The sequence below is a fragment of the Mus caroli genome, chromosome 3 (genome assembly GCF_900094665.2).
Source record: "Mus caroli chromosome 3, CAROLI_EIJ_v1.1, whole genome shotgun sequence".
NCBI classification, from domain to species: domain Eukaryota; kingdom Metazoa; phylum Chordata; class Mammalia; order Rodentia; family Muridae; genus Mus; species Mus caroli.
The window spans coordinates 103,677,100-103,702,022 of NC_034572.1; the positions used below are offsets into that span (position 1 = coordinate 103,677,100).

At 41.1% G+C, this 24,923-nt stretch overlaps 1 protein-coding gene across 2 annotated transcripts in view; it reads left to right on the forward strand.

The window, feature by feature from the left end:
* Positions 1-24,923, forward strand: part of Vav3 (vav guanine nucleotide exchange factor 3) — a 329,118-nt gene that overhangs the window by 161,925 nt on the left and 142,270 nt on the right. For both annotated transcript variants that reach the window (XM_021157266.2, XM_021157267.2), the window contains exons 10-15: positions 3,457-3,552; positions 6,915-6,983; positions 9,002-9,088; positions 12,880-12,965; positions 14,426-14,558; positions 15,288-15,397. In XM_021157266.2, coding sequence (XP_021012925.1) covers positions 3,457-3,552; positions 6,915-6,983; positions 9,002-9,088; positions 12,880-12,965; positions 14,426-14,558; positions 15,288-15,397 — 581 coding nt within the window. The remainder of the gene's footprint in view (positions 1-3,456; positions 3,553-6,914; positions 6,984-9,001; positions 9,089-12,879; positions 12,966-14,425; positions 14,559-15,287; positions 15,398-24,923) is intronic.

The following is a 24,923-nucleotide window of genomic DNA, read 5'->3' on the forward strand; positions in this document are numbered from 1 at the left end:
TCACGGGAAAGGCAGAGCACATGGGGTGGGAAACTACCCCAGCGCATGTGCAGATGGTTTGTTTACTACTTAGAACACAGGTGTCAGTGCCATCTTATAATGGCGAATGTGAGGACGGCTCCTTACATCTTAAGACCCTGTCTCAACCCTTCTCACCCCCAAAGTCATAATTTATATGTATTAATTATAATCCATAAGCATTTAGATATTTAAAGAACTGAAAAATGCTGGGTATATAAATGAATTAATATCTTAGGGATATTTTTATTTTGTTGCCTCTTCAGTATCTCGTTTCTCCTTTTCTTTGTTCAGTTCATCCTTGAAGTCAGACAATGGAAAAGAGGAGAAAGCCTTTCAAGTCGTAGTTCTCCCTTGTTTTGGTACAGAAGGCATGATTTCACCACCTCTATTTCCCACAGAGACACATTATTGCTTAGGAGGCTTGCACAATAGCAGGGCACCGAGTATTTTATAGTGTCCCTTGATGATGGTGACCTTATATCTAGAGACAGTTTAGTCACCATTAAATGATGTCCTTAAAGTATCATTAGCACCAAGGGTTAATGCTCCTCCTAAGTGTAGAGGTCTAGGCTTCCTTGACTCAAATTAGATATGATGATAAAATAAAACTTTACAGCTCATGTTATTAGTTCAGAGCAGAGCAGTAGTTAAAGCAGCTTTTTTATCCCTTCCTTAAATGAAGGTGTAAAACTGTGGTTTGAGAGAGGAGCCAGCAGGTTGTCTGTCAGACCTCTATGATTCTCAGCCCTGCTGAATGGCTGCTCTCTTCTCCGAATCAGTGTCAGAGCTCTGCAGAGGACATGCATGCTAGGTTGTGCAGTCTGTCCATTTTCTGCCAGACTTGGGAGAGGAGAGACCACAGGCAGAGTTGAAAAGACTGCAAGTGAGAGGCAGCAACCCAGCATGCTGCCTCTTGCTCACTCACTCAGATGTCCCACTTCTGAACAGGGCCTGACTTGGGAGAATTTAATGAGAAAGAGTAACAAGAGCAGCCTGCAGGATGTTAGGAAAGCTGTCTTACTCTCGAAGCCTGTTCTTTCCATTTTCTTTCTTTGGTACTTACTTTTGCTTTTCTTTTTCTGGTTGTTGTTATTTTTCTTATGTGTGAGTCTATGTATGTAGTCTTTTCTGCTTTGGAATAAAGCTAGTGTAGGGCATTGGGTAAGAGTCTATCTCTTCTGGTGAGTCTGAGCTTACACTCAATGAGAGTCCTCTTGATTAGGATTGAGTATAGGCCAAGTGTGCAGTGGATTATCTCAGAAGGATTATTTATGTCCCTTATTTACTTTCAATGGTAAAAATTTACAGAGTCTCCAGCTGCAAGATAGCTGCTGCTGATAATATTTTTTATCCTCTGAAATTGGAACTTCAACAAACTGATATTCCCTACAATAACTTTAAATGAGCCGGGATGGCCTACATTCCAGTGGACTGCAGAGTTCAAGAATTCTGCGATCCCAAGGAGGTTAAAATGCAATGGAGAGAAAAGACCCAGTCAGTGTAGTGATAATTTAATCTCCTAGTTGAAACTCATGGTCTGGAATGCCCTACAATCTGCGGCTGCAGGAAATCAGTTGAACTCACAGACTGGGGAGCTAGCACAATCATTACCGAGATTTCTATGCAAGCGTGAGGACCTCAGCTCAATCTCCAGAACCGACGTAAGAAAGCTGGATGCAAAGCAAGGGTACATGATTATCGTCGTACTTCTGGGAGGTGAAGGTGGGAAGATCCCATCTATCCCTGGGGTTTGCTGGCCAGCTGGTGTAGTCTACTGGCTCAGTGCCACGCCAGTGAGAGACCCAAAAAACAAGATGAATGTTCCAGCAAATCAACACTTGCAACTGTCTTCTGGCATCCACACATGTGTTCACCCATGTACATATAGGAACGCTATTGAATCAGCTTCCCAATGAACTTCAGTAATTAAGACACACATAACTCATCAACATGTTTCATTTTCCTCTAGACCTGTAGTCAAACATACTCACGACATCATCATGGTCATTAGAATTATTAATCTGATAACGCCTTTGAATGTGTTAGAAAAGCTAAGAGTAGACAAAGGAACACATTCATGGCCCGAATATTATCTTAAGGAACTCTCTTTACCGAAGAAGCCTTTGGTCTGACAACATGCAGTTGCTTAAGAATATTGAACTCATGAGGTTTCTCTCTAGCAATGTTCTTTGACATTTTGGGATCTTTTGGATTAACACTGTTTGCATATGTTAATGTCAGTCAGGGTTCTTTAGAGAAACAGAATTGATAGAATGCATCTATACCACACTCATGGTACTAAAATCTTTATTAGTCAGGGTTCTCTAGAACCTACCTAGAAACCTGTATAGAAAGGGGATTTTTAAAGTGGTGGACAGATGGTCATCCAGCTAGTCTAACAGTAGCTATCTACCAATGGAAAGTCCAAGAATCCAGTAGTTATTATATCTGTGGAGATAGATGCCTCAGTTGGTTAATCCCAAAGTAGACTCTAATTCAATCAAGACAATCAGAGAAAGAAAAAAAAAGTTTTCTATAGGCTTCCACCATAAGGGGTAGCCTAGATTAGAGGTGGGCCTTACCACCTCAAAAGATCAGGATTAAAGATGAGTCTTCCCACCTCAAATTACTTGGGTGCTAGAATTATAGACATGCCCCACCATACCCAGCTTACAGTACCTTTTAAAAAGAAGATAAAGTGTATAAAATATGAAGGTTTAAAATATTAATTGTGGTAATCGGTTTATATTTTCACATATTCAGCCAAATATTCCATTTGATTTAGTTAGGTAAGTATTTATAAGCAAATAGAAGGTTATCTGTGTTTTAAGAGGTTTAAGGGACATGCTTTAGTTCAGAAGGTTATATTGGGGCAGATATTCTTTTCAATGATAATTAAGTGGGCACAAGGCATACTTAGACACAGACCAAATGAGGCAAGAAGGGAGGGAAGGAAGAAGAGGTAAAGAAAATGATGTTGACTGGAATTCTCCCTCAAGCCCAGTAGAATGCTTTGGGAAGGCTATGGTGTTGTTTTCTAGAAACTGGGAAAAGTGTTTGGAGAGAATTGATGTGGCCAGAGCATGAGGCTGGATGAACCCACATGACTTTAATGAGTCAGAGCCCGAGCTGTCTGATTCAAAACCCTGGGGGAATGTGGGAGGAGAACTCTAAAGGAAAACTTGGGAGGGATTGGAGGATGTGCTATAAAGCTAATCTTCAGTCATAATTCTGCTCGATTCATCTTATGGTTTGAAATACTATAAGACATGCTTTTTAAAAACCCTGAAGCTACTTTATTGTTTGACTAGAAGTGTTGCTGTGGAAAGGAGCTAAGACACTTGTAAGGATTCCACTTTTGGGCTTTGCATTTTTGTAGTGTTTTCTGACTTCCTTCGAGTAAACTAACAAAAGTTTGAAACTCCATTGCCTTAGGAATGTTCAAAAAGAGCCAATAACGGGAAGTTTACTCTGCGCGATTTGCTGGTCGTTCCAATGCAGCGCGTGCTGAAGTACCACCTCCTCCTTCAGGTCTGTACTTTAACAGCAATGCATTAAATGCATGTTACCGTGCATTTGCTCACCCCACAGAACACCGATGGCGGCAGCCTCGCGGAGTCTCCATATTATAATTAGAGCTAAGTATGAAATGGCCAGGGCAGCTAGGTGTTTTATTTTCCTTTTAGCAAAAATAAGTAAATAAAAAACAAATAAATAAAATAACTCTGTCTTTACTAAGAAGACATTTTGTGTTCTTCATAAAGGATAGGAAAGAAAAACTAATGAATAAAACAGATACTAGTAAAAAACGTGCCTTCTATGGCATGTTTTGGAGTTAGCTATAATCATTCCCTAGCGAGTCAATGAACCTGAGTGTGCTCAGATTACCCTCATTAGACTGTCCGCCTTATCACAATAATTAAGAGAATATTGTATCACGGGCTGTATTGCTTTTTCACTGCACTAGATGTAATAAGACGGCATCTATTGTGAGGGGAGTCTTACTATAACACACAAAGTTTATGGTTTCCACGGTTAGTCCTCTAATGAGGGTGGAGAGTCTTATAAATTTAATTTGATAGCTATACCAGGAGGCTCATTAGTTCTGCTCCAAAGAAATGTCTCATTGTATTAGTCTGCGAACCCGGCTGATGCTTGTGGAATGTCATTTTAAAAAGATCTACTACCTGTACGTGAAATAGAATTTTGAGTCTTCTGTGCTTCGTACATCTTGTATATTAAATTTCTTGAACTGTAGCCATGCAATTATTCGTCATTTCTATTTTGGTTCTACTGAGAAATCAGAAAAATTCAAACCCTGATTATTTCTTTAAAATGCATTAAAACATTCATGAGACCTAAACTCAAAGCAACTTAATCAAATTGGATTTTATGAAAAAATAATAAGGGGTAACTCAGGCAATCAGCTTTCAAGGCTTTGCGGAGCTAAAAACAGGTCCAAAATAAGATAACAATTTGTTTGGTTTCTTTGATGTCTTGAAGCACTGACTGAAGAACTTAGAAGGTTCAGATCAAGAGTCAGACTCTTTGGGTCCTTGTAAGATTTTGTGCAGACTCAAAAACTAAGAAATACAATGATGTGTTTTTGAACTCTTTCCTTACCCTGCTTCTCCCCCTTCTGTTGTTTTGTATTTTAGAGTTCAAGACTCCGTGTAATTCTACAAAGTTTTTTACAAATTAGGAAGCTCTATTTTTGGTACTATATGTGGATAAAAATTTTAGAGATTTTTTTTTTAACTTTTATCGTATTTTGGAGCACTTGTCTGGTGTCTAGAGACAAATTATCAGTTTGTAATCTTCCTCCTTACCAGTGCATTTGCATGCTTTCTGAAGGAAATCTCTTCCGATGCTGGCTCATCTGAGGACAATGACATAAAATTTAAAATATTTCTGAGAACCCATGAGCCTGCATGGGTCTGACCTAGGCCCTCTGTGTGATGTTTCATTAGTGTAGCTTGTGGGACTTCTAACAGTGGGAATTGGGATGTCTCTGACTCTTGCTTGCCTTGGGGACTCCCCCCGCCCCACTGGGTTGGCTCACCCAGCCTAAATACAAGGGGAGGTGCCTAGTCTTACTGTAACTTGATAGGCCTTGTGTGGCTGATATCCATGGGGTGGGGGCTGACTTTTTCTGAGGAGAAAAGAAGTGGATGGGGTCTGGGGTGTGGTTTGTGGGTTGTGCTGAGGCATTGGGAGGAGAGAAGGGAGGAGAAACTGTAGTCAGGGTGTAATGTGTGAGAGAATAAATTTAAAAATTAAAGTGTTTTATAGAGGAAGTTTTAAAAACTTTAAAAGTGACTTACTAATTTGTTTAACAAAGTTAGAATAAAAATAAAATTTTGGTGGAGTTTAATATTTGGCAGTTTCTTCTTTTTGCAAGTCCTGTTTATAACACGAAACAGTGTCAGGGCTGGGGCCTTTAAAGAATTTTGAATGTGTGTGTGTGTGTGTGTGTGTGAGTGTGTGTGTGTGTGTGTGTGTGTGTGTGTGTGTATACATCAAACTGTGTTAGGAAGGCATTGTATGACAATGCTCACCATTGACATTTAACACAATGTGGTGGGTACACAGAAGACACACAAAGGCCTCAATAACTACACCTCAAGTTGCTGGATACCGGACTAGAGGCTTCATTTTCTCTTCTTAGAGGGGTGATGTGTCAAATGGGCTTTAACGGTTACCATGAGTTTGCCAGGTGAACAAGAGGAGGAACTTTCTAAAATCAATCAATCAATCAATCAATAAATAAATAAATAAATAAAAATCATGTTATGGGTTACTTACACATGCCTGGGAGAACTATAGATTATTTAAGTGTGGATAGAAAGTAGGTAGGGTGGAAGTTGAGAAAAAGGGATTAAGAGAAGTTTGCAGAGTCTAGATCCAGAGCGGGACTGCCAGGAGGTACTGGGTTCCAGCTGACACATTGGGGACTTTACAGAAATCTAACCAGACTACAGATAAGATATGACTTAGGAGTTTAGTAACCTGCTGGCTATCAGGAGCATGGACAGATAGCTAGAAAGAGAGACTCTAGGTCCAAAGTCTAGTTGGAAGCACTTAAGAATAACAGTTTGAAAAATGGCAAGGAGCTGCTGGTGTTAGATAACCACGAGGACCATGCTCTCTGGGGCTGGATCAATAATATCAGGAAGAGAAGGGAGGGCAGAGCCTGGGGCACCATTCAGGTTCCGGCTTTAGCTGTTATACCAATGGAAATGCTACCATTTAATTAAGCACCACCAGTCACCACCTCGTTCTGGGTGAGGATGGAGCATGTTTGAGACGTTAAATTCAGGGGGCCTGTGAGACTATTATTTAGTTGGACATGTGAGTCTGGTATTGGGTGTGATATCTGGGTTGAACAGATATACGGCAAAGTGATGGCCTCATTAGGTGACAGCTGATGTGACAGTGGTTGTGATTTGGAGACTGTGCAAAATAATAATAAAAGGGTGATCGTGTGGGCGAGAGCAACCCTCTAAAGAGAAAGGAAGCTATGGGAGATGGAAGAGGATGCAGGAAATTAGGATTTATAAGCAAAATAGTAACAGCAGTAACTCACAAACATCCTTTTGTTCTTGAAATGGAGCTGTGGGATTAGGGTAAACAGTCTTAGAGAAGTGGTGAGTGAGAGGGAATAGAAAGTATCCCTTCATCTAGAGCTGAGGCCGTCAGCATGATATCCAGAAAGCAGCCTGCTTAGAATGGTGAGGGTAGAGTTCAGCTGAACAAAAAAGGAGTCCTCCAACATGAAAATTATCACCCTGTGGAGACTGATATTAGTGTCTTTAAAAGGTTTGGCTCGTTTGTTGCATCAGTGTTAGTTTTGGATTTAGGGCGAGCATCGCTAACCCGTGTCTTCCAAATAGGAGCTGGTAAAACACACCCATGACCCTATGGAGAAGGCGAACCTGAAGCTGGCTCTGGATGCAATGAAGGTGAGGCAGCTGCAGCAGGAACTTGCTGGTGTCTTGCATTGCTGTCCAGAAACAATGGGATCCACACGCTAGTGTGTATATGTGACACTCTGACCCGTTAACATTCACTCTTGTTATTGGTGAGGCAAGCAAACCGATTTGCTGAAAAAGATACTTGTTATGCTGTTATTGTCTGTTTTGATGAGCCTGGGAGTTCCTGGTACTTGCTATATAACCTAGACTGGACCCAAACTGTGTGGACTCAAACTGTGCCTCTCTTCCTGCATCAGCCTCTGAAATGGAGTTCTTATATGGGCTTTAGGGCCAGACAAAAGTGCCATCATTCCAAGAGGGATGCTCAAGCTACTTTTGCAGCGTTTGCTCACTTCTGAGCCTCCAGGAATGACTGCATAGAATGACTGTGCTCCACAGTCTTCTCTTTGCTTTGCATCTAACTATTGACTTGAATAAGCTGAGGGCCACAGGTGACTTGAGGACTGCCAGTGTCACCCATTTTCCCAAGACAGATCCTCTGTCAGGTTCCCCGTGGTGGATTCTGTACAAGAGGATTTCACTTTGGGTTTTGTTTCCAGTTAAATCTGAAAGTCAAGAAGCAGATAGGTAGATATATAGGTATAGGTATGGGTCTGGGTCTGGGTCTGGGTCTGGGTCTGGGTCTGGGTCTGGGTCTGGGTCTGGGTCTGGGTCTGGGTCTGGGTCTGGGGATAGGGATAGGGATAGGGATAGGGATAGGAATGGATATGGATATGGATAGATAAAAAGAAAGAAATAGAGAGAGAACAAAAGAATGAAAGGAAGGAAGGAAGGAAAAGAAAGAAAGAAAGAAAGAAAGAAAGAAAGAAAGAAAGAAGGAAAGAAGGAAAGAAGGAAAGAAGGAAAGAAGGAAAGAAGGAAAGAAGCAGATGTGGTCTTTTTGGGGGAATGTCTAAAAGCACAAGTTATACTTTGCCAACTTGACTCAGAGCTGTAACTGAAACAGAATCAAGTATTTGTTTCTGAAAGGAAGTGACAGGGCATTATAGTTAGTGACCTGCTCTGGGCCAGTCTTAGCATTGGCTCTGTTGGTCAGATGATCATAGTTCGAGCATCAAGACTGTTACTTGGTCATTTATTGTGGCTAGGAAAGCAACACATTTTGTGTCCTTAAAGGAGTCCTGTATAGATGAGTCCTAGGAAAAGCCAAGCTTCTTCCCCTTGAGACCACAGTTAAGAATTGCAGAGTTGTGTTGCTGTTGCAGATGTGTTAAAGAGGCTACAGAAAAAAAAGATAGAAAAAGCTTAGAAAACAGGAAAATGCGGATCACACAGAATATAAATAGCCAGTTACAGTATGGGAGGATTAGCTAATGCTTTTGCATTTTTTAAAGCCATTTTTCAGTAGGTAAAGGCACGCGGAGGAGCATGGCTGAAGGTCTCGTTGACTTAACTCCACCACTCCGCTCTTCCCCTCTGCTTGTTTCTCCTTTATTCACTCTGAAATTGAACTAGCCTTCTTGACTGAGCGCTCTTAGGAGCTAACGAGACACTAACTGGTTTCCAAAGGACAGGCTTGCTAGGGCAACCTGTAACTTTGTGTTACGTTTTTCTTGCTGCTAATCCTTCAGCCCTGCCCTTCATGTCACCTGGGGAAAGATGCACCACTGTCAAGGGCAGCCATTAATGCTCCTGGAATTTAAATTCTTCTGACCTAATTTCCTTGGTACTTTGCAGAAATTCCTTGGGATTTGTTTTGGTTTGGTTTGGTTTTTGGTTTTTGTCTTTTAAGGCAGCAGTGTCCTTATCCTCCTCAGAGGTGTGGTACTTGACAACTCTTCAGACTTCCCAGCTGCGTACCCCACATTTCACAATTGGCGTTGAGACGCAGCTTTGATTGACTGAGTGTTCATTTTATTGTCATGGAGACATTGTGGTGGTGACTTTCATTGCTGATGAAATTATTGATGTGTTTTTCTTTCAAAGCAGCTTGCATCTCTAATCTTCCTGTGCCTTCTTTTTGCACCCTTCTCTCCATTCTCTAGGACTTGGCACAATATGTGAATGAAGTAAAAAGAGATAATGAGACCCTTCGTGAAATTAAGCAGTTTCAGCTATCTATAGAGAATTTGGTATGTAATTATCCCCCGATCCAGCTTTCTCTCATCCCCAAATCTCGGGGCATCCAAGAGCTGTCGGTGAGAAAAGGACAGTTTACCTTCAACTCTCAGCTGTTAAATGTTGTCTTCTCCCCCCCCCCCCCCCCCATTTCTGTCTGGCCTTCACATTCATGTGATGTCTTCTGTGACTTTGCCATTGTCCAGGTACCTCTGCCGCTTGCTTCTCTCCCTCAGTCTCTTACTGTCTCCTCTCCCAAGGGTCTCAGAGAACAATAGAGTCCCAGTTTTGGTAGCATGGCTAGAAAAAGTCCTTCCAAGTCACTTGTCATTTTAACTGAGTCCAAAGAATGAGAAGCCAGAAGATCTGTGGTATTAGTGATCCAGGCGATGCCTTAACAAGCGAAAAGTCCAGAGATGGGTAGGAAGTGGCAAGGCAAGGTTTGCTAGAAGTGGTGAGAACAGAAGGTGATGGGCTCTGAGGCCACAGGGGATGAAGAACTGAATAGCATAACCTTGTAGGTCAAAGGTCGGTTAGAGCTTTATTGTGACTGCAGCAGAGATCTAGGGCAGTTTCTATCTGTGAGTGTGTCCCAGTCTTGTTTATATTTCAAGAAGTCTCTTTAGAGAGGCAGCCAGGCAGCTATAGAAATGGTTTCCAGAGAGAACAGAGGGCTGGATTCGCCGGTGGGAAGTGCATAGGGAGAATGGCTTTGAGGTATTTTGGCAATGTGATTTCATTGCTGTGCTCTGAATGCCCCTGAGCGTCCCTTCCTTTTTCTACGAGCAGCCACCTCCCTGTTGCACAGTGCCATCACCTGGGTCCTTGACAATCCCTGTAACCATAGACACACACACTCTTTATATAGTTATGCTTTAAATAGCAGTTTCCCAAGTCATCTTCCTTCCTAGACTTACCAAGATTTTCCTGTTGTCTCCAGTGGTGATCCATTTAAAAGTCCTCGATGTTCTGAAGGTAACTGTTGTTCAGAGCTCAGTGACTGACCACCCACATGTGCTATAGCACTGGCATTATCCTATTTTTGCTGTCAGTCTCCAGATTTCTATTCCTTCTTGTGCTTCTACATTTGAACATTGCCTGCTTAGGGCCCACAGTATTTGTCTCCAGTATGGTCTATCACACTCTTTCCAGGTCCAATCTAAAGAAAACCCCTTTCCCTAACTTCCTGTCATTCTTCCCTTTTTAGAATTCCACCATATATTTTCTATGAATGCATCTGCAGTGTAATAATATGAGTCACATTAAGTTGACCACCATAACATGTATGAATGCATATGACATTAAGTATATTTTTAATCCTGTATACCCATTGCCTCCATACAACTCCTGAATTTTTCATCCCAAGAAAACGTGTTCACTGAGCACAGACCCCTCACTCTGTTCTCTCCACAGTTCCTGGCACCGTTCATTCTGTTAATTCAGCCCCTTTGACGCCTCTGATTTACAGAACCACATGTTATAGGTGCCCTTGTGACTGGTCTATTTTATAAGCATTCATCCATGTAGCAGAGTGTGAGTTTTGTATACTTAAGGCTATGTGATGTACCACTCATTGTTTGTGCTACTCCACATCGTATCTTTTTATCCAGAGAACATTAGCTTGTTTCCCATTTCAAGTATCCATAATGCTGCAGTGTGTGGGGCTGTGCCAATGTGTCTTTGAGTGCCCATTTTCATTTCTTTTGGTTGTATAGTAGGATTTCTGAACTGTGTGGTAATTCTGTGATTAAATTTTGAGTTATTTCCATTCCACTCCTGACAGCAGCTGCCCAGTTTGCATTCTTACTAGTGATATAAATGGATTCCAGTTTCTTCATGAGTTTGGCAAATGCAGATTTTCAGGTCTCTCTCTCTTTTTTTTAATATTTTCTCTTGCAAAATATATATCCAAATGGGTGTGAGATGGTATCTGATTGTGGTTTTGATAAAATTTTCCTACTGGCTAATGATGTTAAACTTTGTTTCATATGTTCACTAGACATGTTTTGTTTGGAGGACTGTTCATCTGGATACCTTGGCTAATTTGAGTCCTGGTGTGTGTGTGTGTGTGTGTGTGTGTGTGCACGCGCGCGCGCACACATGCACTTTCACATGTGTGGGTTTATAGGAGTTTATACATATATTCTCATCAGCCCATTATCAGGTATGATAGAGACTTCCTTCTGCAGACAGCATTGGTGGCGCCATAAGTTCCAGGTTGCCCACCTTCAATTCCTTGCCTACACTTTTAATGTCATATCCAAGAACTCATTGCTAAATTTAATTCTATAAAAAGCTTTTTCTCTATTTTCTTGTAGAACCGTAATAGTGTCAGCTCTTATGTATAGACCTTTGCTCTAGGTAGTTATTTTTAGATACAGTCTAAAGCTAAGTTCTAACTTTATTGTTCTTATTGTAGATACATAGTTTCCCTTGCACTCTTTGGATACTTTATTTCTCCGAATCGAATGTTCTTGGCACTTTTTGAAGACAGTTGTGGCTAATATACGAGCATGTTCCTAGAAATCACATCTGCCTCTTTTATTAGAATGAAATCCATAGGTATCATTGATACTCTTCCATCAATTCTCTTTTCCTTAAAAAATACTGTAAGTGTTCATTAATAGTTTATACTATTTTGTGTTCCTGCCTTTGTGGAAATGTATCATTGAATTGTTACATCACAAAATTCCATCCTGGAGCTCTTGGCTCACAGAGGGAGCTTCGGGACCCCCTCTTCCTAGAGTCTGCTTTTGGGACAATTATGTGTCTGCAGTTCCATGCTGCTGTGAACATTTGTGTCCTGTATATGGTATGTTCTATGAACATAGAGGCTGCCTCACTCCACCTTGCATGCGTGACAAATACCACTTACTGTAATTTTCTTGTGATTAGTATCATTACAGTGATTAGTATCATTTTCCTCTTTAAATAATATTTTTTTGAGATTAAAGTGTAATTGCATACATCATTTCTCCCTTTCCTTTATCCCTGTCAAACACTTCCCAGTAACCCATCCTGTTCTCTTTCAAATTCTTGACCTCCTTTTCTTCTTTAATTATTGTATGAATATATCTTGCTCAGTCTGTATAATGTTAGTCTTATGTATATATTTTTAGGGCTGACTATTTGGTAGTGAATACCCAATTTATGTGCTTTTAACCTAAAAAGGACTATTTCTCCCGGTCTCAGCATTTCTTAGTTGCCTGTAGTTGTGTTTTGTTTATTTGTTGTTGTTGTTTAGTCTTGGGACCTTGTGAGCGCTCCTCTTTCACATCAGCAGGTCTGTTTGTCTTGTTCAGCTCGTGTTTAGGAAGACATGCTGCTGAAACGTCTCGGTATAGCCTCTCTGATAATTTAGGAGACACAACCGCACAGCAAACCCACCATTCTTCTGATTTTTATAATCTTTCTGTTTCTTCTGCAATGGCTCCTTAGCCCAAGGGGCAGGAGTATGTTGTAGTCAGATGGGTTGGGACTGTGCTCCACAGTTCTATGTTTTCGTTGGTCGTGTCTCTCTGCAATGTCTCTGCGAGGCTTTCAGGTCAGATCCAGCTCTGGTCACTTCCCTTTTAAGGGTCTATGTAGAAGTAGTGACTGGTTGATTTTCAAATCTTACCTTGTATCCAAGTCCTGTGCAGTTGAGAGTAAATGTGTTAAAATAAATAAAAATGATATCAATTGCAACATGATAGGGCCGTTGTCCTGGAAAACTTCTTTCCTGGTGTTTACTTCTGTTTTTATGTGATTGTGAAAGGGTTAGACACACACGTAAGATTTATTTAAAGGTGTATCTATGTTTTAGAACCAGCCAGTTTTGCTCTTTGGACGACCACAGGGAGACGGTGAAATCCGAATAACCACTCTGGACAAGCATACAAAACAAGAAAGGTGAGTGGCAGGCACACTCTCACGGTGGTAGCTGCTGTCCCAGGAATGATGGCGTCAGTCTGGTATTCTAGGACAGGTGGCGGTGTGCAGGCCAGGGGGCCAGCCAGTCACCAGTCCCTTACCTTTTCTAACATATGTCCCATGTATTACTTCTCTATCTAGCCTGCACTCTGTTGATTTGCCTAAGGTTTTAGGTGCTAAATGAAAATGTTTGAAAATAAGGCATTTCAATCATGAAACACCACCAGACGATTGCCGTAAAGCCACGATTGCCTGTTTTAAAAGACTCATTTGGAAATTAACTGAAAATAAGAAAAGTCATCCCAGAAGGAATGCAGAATGGGAACTGTTTAGCAGTGTATTTTTATTTAGGGAGACCTTTAGGCAGGGTCCTTGAATATCCTTAGTACCCTTGGCCTTTTATTCTCTGTCATGACAGGTGATTGTCCACAGATGCTTTGTAGGGGTTTCCCGGACTCTTTGTAGAAGAAAAAGTCTACCAGCAGGGGGCAGCATTGGCCCTTGTTTCCACCTTGATACCCGGGTTCCTCAGGTAGTTCTCAGGAGCCACACATTTGACTTTGAAGATGAGGAAAGTGTTTGAACACCGGGAATGTGTCATTGTCACAATCATTGGTTAAGAATAAGTGTGTTAATCATTGAGAGTTTTAAAAAGCACACATTTATTGCAGTTGGATAAGGTTAGAAGATTCGTTTCCTTCCCCAATTAACATTGCTTTTAATAAGAAAAAAAAAAAAAAAAAAACACAGAAAGTTAACCATCACTTTCCTGGCTTGCAGTTTCTCTTACACCCAAGCTACACTTAAGGTGACCCATTAAATTGTGACACCGAACACAAGGAGTGAAGGCACAGGTTCTAAAGTTAGCCTGGGTGCGATCTTACTCTGTAGGGATCATCAGTGTAACTGCTGGCAATTTGCATACAACCCCCCGCCCCTCCAGCGTGGGTTTGCTCCGACCCGGGTGGGGACCCAGGGCATTTACTTTATGTCTTGTTTGTGGAACGAACAGTTCTCAAGGCTTTTGATTGATTGCTATTATGATTGTAGATCTACTGTCCTGATTGTGAATATTTTTTCTGAGATTTTAGCATTGAAATAAAAAGAGAGCAATTATTCATGAGCAGCTTTATGGCCTATCTTAGTGAGTATTTTCAATGACTCTAAAGTGTATGGATTGCTTTTCTAATGCTCCCTCCCTTCCTTTATGTTCAAATGAGGGGAGCTGGGGTGGAATGGCAGCATCTCTCCTTGAGCCCGGTGAAGGACAGCGATGATCCTGTGAGCCTGTATTCCTTACAGCTTCTACTGTGCGGCCCTGCCTGTGGCCCTTATTGCAGAAGAATGCTTGCCTGGTGCAGTCACATCTTGCCAGGAAAAAAAAAAATACGCACTTGCAAACCGTTTGCTGTCAGTCACCCACACTGTCTCTTTTACAGGCATATCTTCTTATTCGACTTGGCAGTGATTGTCTGCAAAAGGAAGGGCGATAACTACGAGATGAAGGAAATAATAGATCTCCAGCAGTACAAGATAGCCAACAACCCTACCACTGACAAAGAGAATAAAAAGGTGACTGCTGGGGAGGTGGCAATGAACAGTAATTTATGCAGAGCTTTGAATATTCAAATATAGTCATCCCTTGGTGTCTAGACCCCTCCCTCTACTGCAGACACCTGAATCTGCAGATACTTGGAGCCCTTATATAAAATGGTTTACTGTTCACATATAACCCGTGCATGTCTTTCTACATAATTTAAAGCGACTCTAGGCTCTTTGTAATACCTAAGACAATACTTGGGCTGCTGTAAGCAGCTGTTATACCGTATCATTTAGCAATAATGACAAGGGAAACAAGTCTGTACATGTTTGGTACAGATGCAATTCATATTGTTTTCATCTGTAGTTGTTGAATATTGGAGCGCAGAACCTGCAAAATCTGGAGCCAGATGTACATATGTCCATTAGAGTGAGATGCTGCTGACTGAATCAGGCATTGAATTTTCAGAGATTGATTTTGGTACAGGTTCCTGTGAGCTATGATTGGGTCCTGACAGACCCAATGATTGGTTGATCTGACCATTTCCAGTTCCCCTGATCAATATGGTAATAATGATTTTCTCATCAATATGAAGTTGGTAACTGATTTTCTTCTCAGTATGAGGTTTGTTACAGTCCTCAGTGTTAATGCTGTTAGCTGTAAAGTTTTGTATGCATGGCTATGACGGTGCTCCAGTGAATCTGCAGATATGTTTTTAACAAGTGATAATCATTAACTTGAAGAATATTCATTTTTCACAGTGGTCTTATGGCTTCTACCTCATCCATACCCAAGGGCAAAATGGGTTAGAATTTTATTGCAAAACAAAAGATTTAAAGAAAAAATGGCTGGAACAGTTTGAAATGGCTCTGTGAGTATTTTTACTTTTAAAATTTATTTATGTATGTGGTGTGTACTTGTACAAACATATGTGTTTGTTGTATGTGTATGTGTGTGTGTGTGTGTGTTGTGTGTAGGCCAAATGTTTTATCTCCTTTAGTGTCTGCCCTTTGTATTGAGCTAGTCTCTCAATTGGATCCAGAACTCACTGATTTAGCTAGACCAGCTAGATACCTTACCTGGGGGATCCTCTCTGTCGGCCTCCCAAACTCTGCGATTGAAGGCTGGCTGCCACCTCTGCTCAGCTTTTCCCTGGGCACTGAGGGTTCACACTTGGGTGGTTGTGCTTGGCCAGCAAGTGCTCTCCCCTCCTGAGGCATCTCCCCAACCTACAATTAAGAGTCCATTGTGTCTACTATTTAAATCACTGGTAAGTCAGAGGAGCCTCTCTCTGCTAGAGGCTGCTGGCCAGAGGCTCTGTTCGGGATGCTGGGGCCGACTGTGAGCTGGTCATCTGGTCTCTGAGTGCTGGTGAATCTCTTCAACAAGAAGAAAGAGGGAGCTCAAATCTTCCCTTTGACTTGCTTCGCCTAGAAATACTTTCAGTCTTTACCTTGTAGCGCCTCAAGAAATTTAATTATAAGGATAAATTCTTCCTGTAATTACTAGTTTTAATATATATCCTTACATTAAATGTTTTTATTTATAAAATAAATAAATTATATTTTTTTCTTTAGAAAACATTCACAGATATGCACACATGTGCACATCCTTTTCTTGTAAATACAAAAACTGATGTCTTCCTTTGATTTCAAACTCACATATTGTTTGAATCCTTGCTGAGTTTCAGGTATATGCAATGAATGCTTCAGGGCTGGATTTCTTTCAATGTTCTTTCCTTTTATTAAAGAGGAAGCTCAACAAAGAGGTGAAGATACCCAGACCTGATTCAAAAGAAGCAGCACACAGAGCTGTAATCATTGAGAACTCATTGTTGGGTGTTTCTTTGTAGTTTTGACGTTTATAAATTAAGAAGGCGCATCATGACCCTTATTGTGGAGGCACATCGGTCACCCTGAAATGAAACTGTTAAAAAGGGCAGGATTAAAGAACACGCCAGAGATTTGTCTCCTTGGGTTCTAGTCTTGCTTACCACTCCCTGACCAGTTCTGTCAATTTTATTGTTTGTTTTGATTTTAAGAAATGCTTATGTTAATATAAAATTGAGATGGAATAAGGATGATTTTTGAAGTCTTTAGTGTATATGTGTGTGTGTATGTGTGTACATGCATATATGCATGCACACAGGCACGTGCATGTGCACACACACACATGTACAGCACAGCACAGCACAGCACAGCACAGCACAGCACAGCACAGCACAGCACAGCACAGCACAGCACAGCACAGCGTCTGTGGAGGTAAGGGAGCACCTCTTAGGAATAGATTTCTGCCCTTCTATCATGTGAGCTCTGGCAATGGAACTCAGTTCATCAGCTTTGGTAGGAAAAGCCTTTACCTGTCGAGCCCTCTTGCTGGCTCAAGACTCTTATATTTTGAAAGAGAGGATTGTGTAGATTTTTAAAAATAAGCATAAAATAAGTCTGGGTTCTGCTACAATCATAGCTGTAGTTGCCTCTGGTCTTAGCTAAGTCATTTTTTTTTTCAGAAGCCTCAGTTCCTGCATCTGTAAATGGGGATAGTGATGTTTAACCTGAATTGCAAATACTATCTCAGCAAAATGCCAGCCACATGCTGCAGTATGAGGCTTATAGTATTTATTGATCAAAGGGCAGTATCTATTGTTACTGCTGCTAGCAGTAATATTTCATATTTAAGGTCCTAACATGCTTGTGAACACAAAGCTAACACTTTCTGATATAGTAGAATAGTCTTTATACTTGGCTATTGATTGTAATAGTTAAGTCAAAAAAGGTCAGTTGTATTAAAGGTTGCACTAACGTGGCATCTCCATCACAGGTTGCATTTATTTTGGACACAGATGTTAAGTGGACGATGTTAGTCCAGTCTGTGATCTGAAATGGTCAGCCTCATACACCTTGTATTCCTTCACTGAGACACTTTGAGGTGCATGGTAGAAATCAGAGCCATAAGAGGCTTTGGATAGTCAATGTATCCAGAGACAGAATGGATCTCATACTTTTGACCTTGTAGGAAGGATGTCAGACTAGAATTTTCTGATGTTTTTCAAGGGCTGTGGACTCTTTGTCGGAGAAAAGGAGTTTCTCTAGGGGAGAACAGCTAAGTGTCTTGTCTCAGAAGAAGCAGGGTCCTAGGACTGCACGATAGACATATCAGTGACCATTTTGTTACATTTTCGTACGTCATATAGCTCATCCTTAATACAAGCTAAGTGATGTGTGCTTATCCTCTCGCATGTGAAACACATCTGTGGTAGGCAGAGGCTGTTCAGTAGGTGGCTGCCTGAGCATCAGCTCCCTTTCAGGCTCATGTTCTCATCTCCTGACCTCAGCATCTGACTTCTGTCTTCAGTGTTGGTTACTTTAAAGTATAAAATGGCTACTGGAATTCTGACTATAAGATCTACCTGGTAGGTGGCGAGAAGGTAATTCTCCCTTCTGATGATCCGTCTACAACAAGTATTTTTCTTTTTTTTTTTTATTACATATTTTCCTCAATTACATTTCCAATGCTATCCCAAAAGTCCCCCATAGCGCCCCCCACTTCCCTACCCTCCCATTCCCATTCTTTTGGCCCTGGCATTCCCCTATATTGGGGCATATAAAGTTTGCAAGTCCAATGGGCCTCTCTTTCCAGTGATGGCTGACTAGGCCATCTTTCGATACATATGCAGCTAGAGACAAGAGCTCCGGGGTACTGGTTAGTTCATCATGTTGTTCCAACTATAGGGTTGCAGATCCCTTTAGCTCCTTGGGTACTTTCTCTAGCTTCTCCATTGGGAGCCCTGTGATACATCCAATAGCTGACTGTGAGCATCCACTCCTGTGTTTGCTAGGCCCCTGCATAGTCTCACAAGAGACAGCTATCTTTGGGTCCTTTCAGCAAAATCTTGCTAGTGTATGCAATGGTGTCAGCGTTTAGAAGCTGATTATGGGATGGATCCCTGGATACGGCAGTCTCTAGATGGTCCATCCTTTCATCACAGCTCCAAACTTTGTCTCTGTAACTCCTTCCATGGGTGTTTTGTTCCCAATTCTAAGAAGGGGCACAGTGTCCACATTTTGGTCTTCATTCTTCAGGGCAGAACTTGGACATCTAACTATACATGACAAGGGAGGCTGAGATTATCATTTCTGATTCACATGGGTTTAAGCCAAGCTTCTCTTGCTGTGAGAGAAGGGAGGGAAGTGGCCTTGCAGAGGAAGGCAGCTAGCATCACCTTGGCAGGCACACAGGGTGTTGGCGGAACTGAGTTGCTCCTCTGCACCGACACCTTCAGGGGCCAGACATCTACATATTTGAAGACCTTTGAAGCACCCCAGTAATGCAGTGAAGCACAAGTAGGAGCCATGTTTGTATTTTGGAGTTCTGTTGACTGTTTATTTGAAGAGGTAGAAGGTAGATAGGCCTTGCTGCAAAATTACACAGAGTTGAACCTTGGCGGGGGGGGGGGGGCAGTTCTGTAAGCAAAAGTTAAAACATGCAGGGCAAAATCAGAAGCAGGACTCTCAGCTAAGGCATCAGCCTAGCTCTATCTTAACATCATCTATTCCTCTTGAAACTAGCTATACCAGGAAACCCTGGTAGCCATGCTATTAGCTTTCTAAGACAGGTCTTCCCTTGCTCTTCATGAAGTAGAATAATCTGGGTAAAAGCCAAATCTTAAGATTTTGCCCAAGGGTCAGATTTATTCTGTTTTGTTCATTGTTTTCACTCATTCTGCTTTTCTAAGTCATGGAAAACAAAGAAAACCAAGAAGTGTGTGGTATTGTGACAATCTAGAAAATGTGGCCAGGCTTCTGTACCTGTGCTGGGGCCTGCTCTTCCCAGTGTCTTTAGCTTTACCCTGGGTTTTGTCTTTCTGGAATTCTCTGGACTGTGCCTTAGAGGAACATTGAAAAGGATGATGGTGGTTGATCAGTGGAATTGATGTTTTTAAGATGGATGAAATGTTGGCTAATTCCATTTACAGATGACAGTTCTGTTTATAGGAGCGTCAGACTGCTTCTGTTTAAAATATTTGTAGATACATTTAAGGCATTTTTAAGGCTGCTCTTAATTTGGTACACTAGAGCAAAAGGCAGAGAGTGTATAGGCACCTGTAAACAATGAGGATGTACAGGACACAAGCCATCTTCCAGTGGTGACCTGGATCTCAGCCTCTGCCTTCCTAAGCACACCCAACCCTCGCTCAGCAGCACATTCTCTGACCTTGTCTGGCCGTCACAACTTCCAGCATTTAGAATCTTCAGTGAAACACACATTAGAACTTGCCAACCTCCTTAGAAAAAGCTGAATGGAGAGAGAGGGGGGTGGCAGTGACCCACTTGGACAGAGAAGGAGAAAGGAGTTGTCTCTCTTTTTCCTTACTAAAAGGGATAGAAGTACTGGTTGTTGTTTAGGTTGCAGAAGACCTTGTGGAGCTAAATGATGCTTAACTGCTGAAGTGCTGGGAGCCTTAGCTAAGCATCCATTTAAATGCTTAAGAGGCTGATTGCTTGGGACACATGGCATGCTTCCCTTTATTTCCAAAATGATGTTTGTTGCCAGTTGTCTCTTATAATTCCATTTGATCATCTGGGAAACAGAAAGATGAGTGTCTGTATTCAGTTCGGCTGGGTTTGATATGGATGTGAGCACCTCGAGCCAGCTGCATTCAGCCTTTTGTTAGGAAGCCATAGCTCTCTTCTCAGACCCCTTGTGCTCACTGTGTTCTCATGGGATTCTCTGATTAGCTTTAAGTGAACAGACATGCCCAGTCGTTTTCCTGGATAGGAAACCAGCAATCACAGGGTCATGTCTGCAATGTTGAACAGTGTTGCTACTCTGTTGTTACCACCGAGTTTGAGTTTGGTATCTCAGTGCAAAGGGTTGTCCCTGTCCATGAAGGTGTTCAGTATCTAACTGCCTTCAGATCTTGTTATCTAAAAGGGATCATTTTTAATTGCTTTATTTTGCTTGTTTTTACTGTGAAAAATACACAGGGATCCTTGATTGATTTGTGTGTGTGTTTTGCAGAAATGTCAAATATAAAATAAATGTAATCAAAGAACAACGATGCTCTAATGGTGATTTTTTTTTTTTTGAGAGTCTCATATGGTTCTGGTCAACTTGGATCCCATTAATAGGTGAGGTTTTAATTGAACTTCTGATTCTGTTACCTCCAAGTGCTGGGATTGCAGATCTATAGGTGTGTATTACATGCCCAGTCTCAAAGCTTTTTAAAGGAAGAGCTGGAAAGAGAAAGAAAAGATAAAGGTGGGAAAAGAAATAGATACAGTCAGAAGAGGTAGGTTCAGGATCTGTCTCTGTAGCATTTATTAAGGGAACTGAAAGATCCTGTTGCCTTAGATTTCTCCTGACCAGGCTGACTTAATTCTTTCTTACTCCCTTGAAGGTACACAGGCCATTATCATAGGCACCATCTCATCTTTTTAACTATGTGCTGGCTGACACAGTGCTGAGGGACCGGCCTAAGGAAAATAAGAGCACAGAGGCCAGCTAGGATCTGTTTGGATATTATTCATCCTCTAAAGCAAGACTGATGGTTGTGGCAAGGAAGAAAATGGGAATGTGGGCTACACTGCTTGTATCACAGCAGCTGTCTAGACTGGGTGGCTCCTGAGCCTAGAGTCTCCAGGGATGAGCTCAGAGAAAATTGCTGCCACTAAGGCAGAGGGGTGAAGATGCAGCCATGAAGCTCACCAGCCTGAGGTCCATTTAACATGAGATCCAGTTTAGCTTCTAATTTATTCACCCTCTCTTTCCCTAAGGAACTGAAGTCACAAAAAAGAGCATGCATGCCACAGAATTAAAAAGAAAAATTTAAATAATCAAAGGTCAAATAAAATAGCATTTCCTTCAAACTCACACTCTACCAGGGAAGAACGTTTTCCTGAAACTTAAGTTTCTATATAGATTGTAGAAATGTGTGCTCTCTCACATTTTGAACTCAGAATTATATTTCATCAAGTATAATTTGTTTTGATCTGAAGTATTGCCCAGATATTCTGAATAGCAGAGAGATAATTACAATATAAAATTGGGTTCATTCTTTAAATTTTTATTGAGTACTTTCTTGTTGCCGGACCTTATTCAAAGCCCTGGGCATAAAACAATGAAGTAGCCATTGAGATTGAAATGAACACACACGCACACATACACACAATGTATATATGTATATATAATGTGTATATGTGTGTATATATATTATTGTGTTTAGTTAATGTATATAGGAGATTAAATTTCAGTAGTGAGTCCTTGATGTTTTGACCCAAGTCATCTCTTTCTCTAATCTCATTTGCTCAGGCTTCAAAAGATAGAAGCCAAGAATGGCATCACTCAACCCTCTTCTTCCACCTCTGACCAGTATCCTACCAGTCTCTGCAGATGATAGATGACTGCTTGCCTGTACTCTGTACACTCCTTCACCGCATGCCTTAGTTTAAGCCTCTTGCTTCTTTCTTCTCACCTTCCCAACCTGTCCATTCTCACGGAGCATTCAGGTCATCTGGTCATGTACTGACCACCATTTAGTCTTTGGAGATTTTTGATTGCACTTGGTAAGATAATGATTTGGTTTTTTTTTAAACCAGGACCAAAGAAAGCCCCGTGTCTTTTTATTTCACCTCTCTCTTCCAGTCACATCTCTCATCGTTGTCTTCCACGACAATTTTGCTCTAGTTGTGTATTTCAATCCCTAGAAGATGCATGGCCCTCAAACACTCATGTATGAGAGTTCCTGCCTGGAAAAGTCTTGGTGTTTGTTTGATAGCTGTTTCTAGGTGCCCTGGGTCTGCATGTTAATGTTACTATGCGTTACTATTGACTCCTATACCAAATGAATAATTCTGTCTCCCAGTGTTCCCTCACAGTTTAGAATCTTTTCTTAGACAAGGAATCTCCAAACACAGGGTCTGCAGCTTCCCCTCCATCCAATGATCACTCCACTGTTAACAAGGATCTATTATTTATCTTCTCAGTTCAGCTTAGATTTTATTCTCCTAAGGGGGAAGGACGCCCTCTTGCTCATTAAGATAGATGCCACATTGAATAACATTATTAGAGCTGTCAGAGGTAGGCAGAGAACTTGCCTGAAGATGGAAAGGAAGTTGTAGTGGTGTGAACGACACTCTTGAGTTACTTATGGGTCTAAGAGATTTGGAAAGGGTCTCAGGAGATGCATGTCTGTGAACTCTGAATTACTCTCACTTTTGTGGTATTTGAAATACTGAGAGTGAAATTACTTTTGTATTGCTTTGGCTGCTGAATTTGTACATTTATAGTTCCAAGGCAGACCTGCCTGGGGCCTTGGCTCTTTATATCTGTCTACTTATGGCTGCTTCCCCTACTGGACTCTCAACATGATGGGGGCAGGCAGGGATCTCATGTTTATGTTATTCACATTTATGATCTCTCTTAGCACATCTAGCACATAATAAGTAATTATATTTTTAATGTAAATATAAATTTCACTTTTGGAATTTTATGACAACTAATAAAAGCAAGAAACAAAGACTTGATGGTTGCAGAATTCTAGTATGTTAAAAAATTTCTTAACAGCCCATGGATAAAGAGACTTCTTTCTTGTGGCAAGAAGGTGTCCACTGTTGATTCTTCATCAGGCTGTTTTAATTTACTTTTGCAACTTGTAAAGTTGATGTCATTCTGCCTTGTGTCACTGTTAGCTTTTAAATATGACATTGCATTTTTTTCCTAAGGCATTTTCACGCACAGGGAACCTGATATTAGATAGGCTCCTTTGTGGCAGTCTGTGGAGATGCTTGGGTAGGATGTATGCAACAAAGCAGGATGGATAATTTTCACATTATCCTGACTGTCTTTTAAGTAGCATTGATCTCATCCTCACATGAGCTAAAAATTGCAGAAATAATTTGCAGCTTATGCTGCGTGCAGCCTCCTTGTCCTTGGGAGATTTAAACGGAACTTCACCCAAATTATGTTTCTAGAGCTGGGATTGCTCAGGGCCTATGACTTCCTCCTGTTGTTTATTCCTCCACAGTTCTGATTCCTTTGGTATTCACCTTTTTTATCCATCTACCAAATTCAGAAGAAAGCCTTTACTTCTCTGTTATTTACACAGAGTACATGTAGTTTACATTTTATGTGCTGACAGTGTCGCCTGGGAGACTCATGCCCTGCCCCCATCCTTTCCATTGCTTAGCATGATCCTTAATACCCCCATCTGTATCTATAGTGTGACCAACCACTCTATCTGCTCTCTATAGTGGCCAATACTCCTCACCTCCTCCTTTCTGGGAAGCTGCCAGCTGGTCCATACAGTCCACCTCTCTATCTATCCCTAGATTAGAGTATTAAAGCCATACCATAGTGATTTAGCATAAGAATGCTCTTTATTCCACCAAAGCAAATATAAAGCTAATTGTCTATATTTGGCATTATTTTTACAGTACAACTGAATAGCATAAATGTCTGCTCAAGATGCTAAGGGAACCTGTTTAGGTAACCAGTTTTATTAAATCTTGTTTGTGGGTTCGGGAAAGGAGAATAAGGGTGAGCCCCCTAGAATCCAGACTAGATACAGTAGCTCACTACTAGCCAGACAGATCAACCAGAGAAGATTTTAATTTGTATTTTTGAAGCATTGTCTTCCCAGCTTGAATGGTCTTGTGTGAGTTGTTTATCCTGAAAAGGTCTCTAGGGAATTCACTGAGGAAAACCAAAAAGTGCAGAGGACACTGGTATTGCTCGACAGTGAGCTTCCTTAGATAATCTGTGTTTGGGGATTGTGGAAGGGATGACATTTCTCTTGTGATGGTACACACTTTGGTTTCTTCTGGACATCCAAAGCCTGTCAGCATCTTCATTGGAACTGCAAGGTTTACTGACATAATGGAAAAAAAAAATACTTATAAGCTTTCTTAATTTTTATCTGTCCATATTTATGCTTTGCTTAGTTTAAACTGTCAACTTTATGCAACCTAGGATCACCTATGAAGAGTCTTAATGAAGAATTGTCTTGATTATTGATGTAGGAAGATCCAGCCCACTGTGGGTAACACTATTCCCTAGGCTGTACCCTAAATGAAGAGAAAACAGCAGGCCAGGGCCAATGTGTTTATTGCTCTTGTCTCTTGACTGCATCTTGGATATTGATGTGCTTAGCTGCTTGAGTTCCTACTTTTATTTTCCTAAATTGATGGACTGTAACCTAGAACTATAAGTCAATAAACACCTCCTTCCTAAGTATCTATCTATCTATCTATCTATCTATCTATCTATCTATCATCTATGCTTAAATTTTTTCTCTACCCCTCATACTTTAATTCTATCTCCTGCAAAGGCTTTCTTGGGCCAGTGAGATGATTCAACTGGTAAAGGTCCTTACTTCTAAGCCTAGCATCTTGAAAATT